Here is an 8,081-nt window from a genome sequence, read left to right as displayed (position 1 = left end):
GGGTCAGGTGCACTACGCCTAATCTTGTCATTACCAACCTGTAAAGTAAAGTAAGAGACAACTCCATCCGTACGACGTAGAGTTCATCAATCAACACTACTTAGGTTAGGTTAGGTACATGAAATAGTGGCTAGCTAGCGTAGACTATCGGCCTATCAGTTAGTACTTATCATACTGCTCCGTCTCCATCAGAGCATATTGATTAGCAAGAAGCGATATTCTTGGAGACAACTTAGTTAGAGTATGTATGTCGATCAGGTAGGCTACACGAAGTTGCGGCGCGCACGCACGCTGATCCGCTTTGCTAACATCTCGGTTGCTTTCGTCCCCTGTTGTTTTGTATACGTCCAGACAGCTTTGTTCCCCGTTCCATATTGATTGACCAAAGTAGTAGTAGTAGTAATTAACTAATTAAGCTGTGTCGTAATCTCCTACGTCCCGGCTAGGTCATTGCGGTTAGGTGCCACCCGGCGGGGCCTTCTCTCGCGCGCGCCTATAAATTGGGCACTCCACACCGGCCTCAGAGCGCACTCAACACACTCTCTGCTTCAGCTAACATTAGCAGTCCAGCGCACACACATACAGATATCGAGAGTGTGTGTGTAAGAGAGACATTAGATCGAGAGCGATGGCAATTCCTGCTGATGCTGCTGTCTCGTTGAACTTCCCGGTGATCAACATGGAGAAGCTTGAGACCGGGGAGAGGGGCGCGGCCATGGAGGTCATCCGCGACGCCTGCGAGAACTGGGGATTCTTCGAGGTGCCACTGCCACTCACATACCACTATACAATTCTTGATATATGTGTGCATGTTTTCTAGAAAGCAGGCATAAGTACGATTCTTGACATGATTATCTGATTCTTGACATATATTGACTCTGACGGTGTATGTGTCCGCACAGCTGCTGAACCATGGCGTCTCGCACGAGCTGATGGACGAGGTGGAGCGGGTGAGCAAGGCGAACTACACGGCGTGCCGAGAGGGGCAGTTCAAGGAGTTTGCGGCGCGGACGCTGGAGGCCGGCGATAAGGGCGCCGACGTGAAGGACGTGGACTGGGAGAGCACCTTCTTCGTCCGCCACCTCCCCGCCTCCAACCTTGCCGACCTGCCCGACCTCGACCACCACTACAGGTACGCACGCACGCACGCCTGATTCCTTAGTAATTAACTACTGCTACTTGGTCACTAACTAACGAATGATAACATAAGAGACCAAGAGATAGCACCAGATTCGACAGAATAACTAGTAGTATTAGTCGCAAAAGTACAGAGACGATTCAAAGGCAGCCTATTGTTAGGCCTCCTGGCCGAACACTTTGTACTGTCAGAAAGTCATGCCAGCTGACACAGCAGCTCAAATAAATGCAGCAGATATAGTACTGCTACTAGGATATCAACAGGAGATAAGATTGCTTGCGCACATCAGAATCCTAAATTAAGCACAGTAGTGACCAACACGATTGGAATCACTTTTTTTAGCAAGTTATTCCTGATAACAAAAGCTGCCTTTTTCGTGTCGTCGTTGCAGGCAACTGATCAAGGAATTCGCGTCGGAGATCGAGAAGCTGGCAGAGAAGGTGCTGGACCTGCTGTGCGAGAACCTGGGTCTGGAGCAGGGCTACCTGAAGCGGGCGTTCGCCGGGTCCAGGGGCCCGACGTTCGGCACCAAGGTGAGCAGCTACCCACCGTGCCCACGCCCCGACCTGGTTGACGGCCTCCGCGCGCACACCGACGCCGGCGGCGTCATCCTGCTGTTCCAGGACGACCAGGTGAGCGGGCTGCAGCTCCTTAAGGACGGGGCCTGGGTTGAGGTGCCGCCCATGCGCCACGCCATCGTCGTCAATATCGGCGACCAGCTGGAGGTGATCACCAACGGGCGGTACAAGAGCGTGATGCACCGCGTGCTCACCCGCGCCGACGGCAACCGCATGTCCATCGCGTCATTCTACAACCCCGGGGCCGACGCCGTCATCTTCCCGGCCCCGGCGCTTGTGGCCGCTGCCGGCGCCACGGAGAAGAACGAGGGCGAGGAGGGCGGCGCAGTGTACCCGAAGTTCGTGTTCGAGGACTACATGAACCTGTACGTGCGCCACAAGTTCGAGGCCAAGGAGCCACGGTTCAAGGCCATGAAGGCAGACGCCGCGCCCATCGCCACCGCGTGATAACGCCGCGCCGATCGAGTACAAGAGTATTTTGAGACGTGTTTACTTTCTTTTGGGCGTGCCATGTATCCGGTTAGCTTTATGGGTAATGTATTTTCGAGTCCGACTCACAGATTCTTGTCCGGGCATTTCTATTTTGCTGATTATGGCATGCTGTTACGTGAAGTTAGGAGCATATGCATGGCGACGTTTGACACGTTTGAGTTTAATTTCTGTGTTGGTCATGTAATTCTGTTGCCCATGCGCTTGCGCAATACGGGTACCGTATGATTGAAGCCACTATGTTTTGGCTAGGTTCAAAACAACTTTTTGTTTCAGACATGGTTGCCAGCGAGTCGATCTACTGAGCGTTCTGGTTACTGAAATTTTATGTTTTAAAAAAAAGGGTAATGTTATTCAACGAAGTTCGCTGGCTGTCCATGGCAAAACGAACATTTTTCGTGGCAATTGATATATCGGCAGTATGACAACTACTTCAAGCGAACATGGCAATTTTTACAAGAAATCCATTGTCTGCCAGAATTTGCCATGTGGTTTTGAAGAAATTGTCATGTGTGTTTGAAGAACTTGCCATAAAAGACATCCACAAATTCCATGCTACCCAGAACATTCGCTGGCTATTGCGGTCCAAAATCATTACATCGTTTACGAGTAAATGAAGAACATAGGTATATAATATGAGTTATTAGTGAAATAGAAGCGAGTCAATCTACTGAGCGTTCTGGTTACTGAAATTTTATGTTTTCATGAAAAAAAACATGGGTTATGTTATTCAACGAACGTTTGCTGGCTGTCCATGCCAAGACAAATGTTTTTCGCGGCAATTGATATGTCGGCAGTATGACAACCACTTCAAGCTAATACGGCAATTTTCACAACAAATCCATTGTCTGCCAGAATTTGCCATGTGGTTTTGAAGAAATTGTCATGTGTGTTTGAAGAACTTGCCATAAAAGACATCCACAAATGCCATGCTACCCAGAACATTCGCTGGCTATTGCGGTCCAAAATCATTACATCGTTTACGAGTAAATGAAGAACATAGGTATATAATATGAGTTATTAGTGGAATAGAAGCGAGTCAATCTACTGAGCGTTCTGGTTACTGAAATTTTATGTTTTCATGAAAAAAACATGGGTTATGTTATTCAACGGACGTTCGCTGGCTGTCCATGCCAAGACAAATGTTTTTCGCGGCAATTGATATGTCGGCAGTATGACAACTACTTCAAGCTAACACGGCAATTTTCACAACAAATCCATTGTCTTGCCAGAATTTGCCATGTGATTTTGAAGAAATTGTCATGTGTGTTTAAAGAACTTGCCATAAAATGTTGGGGAACGTTGCAGAAAACAAAAAATTTCCTACGGTTTCACCAAGATCTATCTATGAGTTCATCTAGCAACGAGTGATCAGATTGTATCTACATACCTTTGTAGATCACGCGCGGAAGCGTTCAAAGAACGGGGATGAGGAAGTCGTACTCGACGTGATCCAAATCACCGGAGATCCTAGCGCCGAACGGACGGCACCTCCGTGTTCAACACACGTACGGTCAGCGTGACGTCTCCTCCTTCTTGATCCAGCAAGGGGGGAGGAGAGGTTGATGAAGATTCAGCAGCACGACGACATGGTGGTGGATGCAGGGGTCACCGCAGCAGGGCTTCGCCGTTCTACTACAAGAGGGAGAGGTGTAGCAGGGGAGAGGGAGGCGCCAAGACTCAAGGGTGCGGATGCCCCTCCCTCCCCCCTTTATATAGGCCCCCTAGGGGGTGCGCCGGCCCTAGGAGATGGGATCTCCTAGGGGGGGCGGCCAAGGGGTGGAGTGCCCCCCAAGCCAGGTGGGGCGCCCCCCCACCCTAGGGTTCCCAACCCTAGGTGCATGGGGTGAGCCAAGGGGGGCGCACCAGCCCACTATGGGCTGGTTCCCCTCCCCACTTTGGCTCATGGGGCCCTCTGGGATGGGTGGCCCCACCCGGTGGACCCCCGGGACCCTTCCGGTGGTCCCGGTACAATACCGGTGTCCCCCGAAACTCTCCCGATGGCCGAAACTCCACTTCCTATATATAATTCTTCACCTCCGGACCATTCCGGAACTCCTCGTGACGTCCGGGATCTTATCCGGGACTCCGAACAACTTTCGGGTTACTGCATATTATATCTCTACAACCCTAGCGTCACCGAACCTTAAGTGTGTAGACCCTACGGGTTCGGGAGACATGTAGACATGACCGAGATGGCTCTTCGGTCAATAACCAACAGCGGGATCTGGATACCCATGTTGGCTCCCACATGCTCCTCGATGATCTCATCGGATGAACCACGATGTCGAGGATTCAAACAACCCCGTATACAATTCCCTTTGTCAATCGGTATGTTACTTGCCCGAGATTCGATCGTCGGTATCCCAATACCTCGTTCAATCTCGTTACCGGCAAGTCACTTTACTCGTACCGTAATGCATGATCCCATGACCAGACACTTGGTCACTTTGAGCTCATTGTGATGATGCATTACCGAGTGGGCCCAGAGATACCTCTCCGTCATACGGAGTGACAAATCCCAGTCTTGATCCGTGTCAACCCAACAGACACTTTCGGAGATACCCGTAGTATACCTTTATAGTCACCCAGTTACGTTGTGACGTTTGGTACACCCAAAGCACTCCCACGGATCCGGGAGTTACACGATCTCATGGTCTAAGGAAAAGATACTTGACATTGGAAAAACTCTAGCAAACGAACTATACGATCTTGTGCTATGTTTAGGATTGGGTCTTGTCCATCACATCATTCTGCTAATGATGTGATCTCGTTATCAATGACATTCAATGTCCATAGTCAGGAAACCATGACTATCTGTTGATCAACGAGCTAGTCAACTAGAGGCTCACTAGGGACATGTTGGTGTCTATGTATTCACACATATATTACGATTTCCGGATAACACAATTATAGCATGAATAAAAGACAATTATCATGAATAAGGAAATATAATAATAATCCTTTTATTATTGCCTCTAGGGCATATTTCCAACAGTCTCCCACTTGCACTAGAGTCAATAATCTAGTTACATTGTGATGAATCGAACACCCATGGAATTCTGGTGTTGATCATGTTTTGCTCTAAGGAGAGGTTTAGTCAACGGATCTGCTATATTCAGGTCCGTATGTACTTTACAAATATCTATGTCTCCATCTTGAACATTTTCACGAATGGAGTTGAAGCAACGCTTGATGTGCCTGGTCTTCTTGTGAAACCTGGGCTCCTTGGCAAGTGCAATAGCTCCAGTGTTGTCACAGAAGAGTTTGATCGGCCCCGACGCATTGGGTATGACTCCTAGGTCGGTGATGAACTCCTTCACCCAAATTGCTTCATGTGCTGCCTCCGAGGCTGCCATGTACTCCGCTTCACATGTAGATCCCGCCACGACGCTCTGCTTGCAACTGCATCAGCTTACTGCCCCACCATTCAAAATATACACGTATCCGGTTTGTGATTTAGAGTCATCCAGATCTGTGTCGAAGCTAGCATCGATGTAACCCTTTACAACGAGCTCTTCGTCACCTTCATAAACGAGAAACATTTCCTTAGTCCTTTTCAGTTACTTCAGGATATTCTTGACCGCTGTCCAGTGTTCCTTGCCGGGATTACTTTGGTACCTACCTACCAAACTTACGGCAAGGTTTACATCAGGTCTGGTACACAGCATGGCATACATAATAGAACCTATGGCTGAGGCATAGGGGATGACACTCATCTCTTCTATATCTTCTGCCGTGGTCGGACATTGAGCTGAGCTCAATTTCACACCTTGCAACACAGGTAAGAACCCCTTCTTTGACTGATCCATATTGAACTTCTTCAATATCTTATCAAGGTATGTGCTTTGTGAAAGACCTATGAGGCGTCTTGATCTATCTCTATAGATCTTGATGCCTAATATATAAGGAGCTTCTCCAAGGTCCTTCATTGAAAAACTCTTATTCATGTAGGCCTTAATGCTGTCCAAAAGCTCTATATTATTTCCCATCAAAAGTATGTCATCTACATATAATATGAGAAATGCTACAGAGCTCCCACTCACTTTCTTGTAAACGCAGGCTTCTCCATAAGTCTGCATAAACCCAAACGCTTTGATCATCTCATCAAAGCGAATGTTCCAACTCCGAGATGCTTGCACCAGCCCATAAATCGAGCATTGGAGCTTGCACACCTTGTCAGCATTCTTAGGATCGACAAAACCTTCCGGCTGCATCATATACAATTCTTCCTTAAGGAAACCATTAAGGAATGTCGTTTTGACGTCCATTTGCCATATCTCATAATCATAGAATGCGGCAATTGCTAACATGATTCGGACGGACTTCAGCTTCGCTACCGGTGAGAAAGCCTCATCGTAGTCAACCCCTTGAACTTGTCGATAACCCTTAGCGACAAGCCGAGCTTTATAGATGGTCACATTACCATCCGCGTCTGTCTTCTTCTTAAAGATCCATTTATTTTCTATGGCTCGCCGCTCAACGGGCAAGTCAGTCAAAATCCATACTTCGTTTTCATACATGGATCCTATCTCGGATTTCATGGCTTCCAGCCATTTGTCGGAATCCGGGCCCGCCATCGCTTCTTCATAGTTCGAAGGTTCACCGTTTTCTAACAACATGATTTCCAAGACAGGGTTGCCGTACCATTCTGGTACGGAACGTGTCCTTGTGGACCTTCGAATTTCAGTAGGAGCTTGATCAGAAGTATCTTGATCATCATCATTAACTTCCTCTCTAATTGGTGCAGGCACCACAGGAACATTTTCCTGAGTTGCGCCACTTTCCGGTTCAAGAGGTAATACTTCATCAAGTTCTACTTTCCTCCCACTTACTTCTTTCGAGAGAAACTCCTTCTCTAGAAAGGATCCATTCTTGGCAACAAAGATCTTGCCTTCGGATCTGAGGTAGAAGGTATACCCAATAGTTTCTTTAGGGTATCCTATGAAGACGCATTTTTCCGACTTGGGTTCGAACTTTTCAGGTTGAAGTTTCTGGACATAAGCATCGCATCCCCAAACTTTTAGAAACGACAGCTTAGGTTTCTTCCCAAACCATAATTCATACGGTGTCGTCTCAACGGATTTTGACGGAGCCCTATTTAAAGTGAATGCGGCAGTCTCTAAAGCATAGCCCCAAAAAGATAGTGGTAAATCGATAAGAGACATCATAGATCGCACCATATCTAATAGAATGCGATTACGACGTTCGGACACACCATTACGCTGAGGTGTTCCAGGCGGCGTGAGTTGTGAAACTATTCCACATTTTCTTAAGTGTGTGCCAAACTCGTGACTCAAGTATTCTCCTCCATGATCTGATCGCAAGAATTTGATTTTCCTGTCACGTTGATTCTCAACCTTACTCTGAAATTCCTTAAACTTTTCAAAGGTCTCATACTTGTGTTTCATTAAGTAGACATACCCATATCTACTCAAGTCATCAGTGAGGGTGAGAACATAACGATAACCACCGCGAGCCTCAACACTCATTGGACCGCATACATCAGTATGTATGATTTCCAATAAGTTGGTTGCTCGCTCCATTGTTCCTGAGAACGGAGTCTTGGTCATTTTATCCATGAGGCATGGTTCGCACGTGTCAAATGATTCGTAATCAAGAGACTCTAAAAGTCCATCTGCATGGAGCTTCTTCATGCGTTTGACACCTATGTGACCAAGGCGGCAGTGCCACAAGTATGTGGGACTATCATTATCAACCTTACATCTTTTGGTACTCACACTATGAATATGTGTAGCATTACGCTTGAGATTCATTAAGAATAAACCATTCACCATCGGAGCATGACCATAAAACATATCTCTCATATAAATAGAACAACCATTATTCTCGGATTTAAATGAGTAGCCATCTCG

The 8,081-nt window shown here is 47.2% G+C and overlaps 1 protein-coding gene across 1 annotated transcript; it reads left to right on the top strand.

Moving 5' to 3' along the window:
• The first annotated feature begins 515 nt into the window (after positions 1-515).
• On the top strand, positions 516-2,273 carry LOC125514797 (1-aminocyclopropane-1-carboxylate oxidase 3). The gene is made up of 3 exons (XM_048680148.2): positions 516-760; positions 903-1,132; positions 1,530-2,273. The coding sequence occupies exons 1-3, from the start codon at positions 629-631 to the stop codon at positions 2,161-2,163; spliced, it is 996 nt and encodes a 331-aa protein (XP_048536105.1). The 5' UTR covers positions 516-628; the 3' UTR covers positions 2,164-2,273.
• Positions 2,274-8,081: the final 5,808 nt, after the last annotated feature.

The sequence above is a fragment of the Triticum urartu genome, chromosome 6A (assembly GCF_056163025.1).
Source record: "Triticum urartu cultivar PI428250 chromosome 6A, HENAU_Tu73, whole genome shotgun sequence".
NCBI lineage: Eukaryota > Viridiplantae > Streptophyta > Magnoliopsida > Poales > Poaceae > Triticum > Triticum urartu.
The sequence above is the reverse complement of the archived record's forward strand: the minus strand, read 5'-3'. Positions and strand labels throughout refer to the sequence as shown.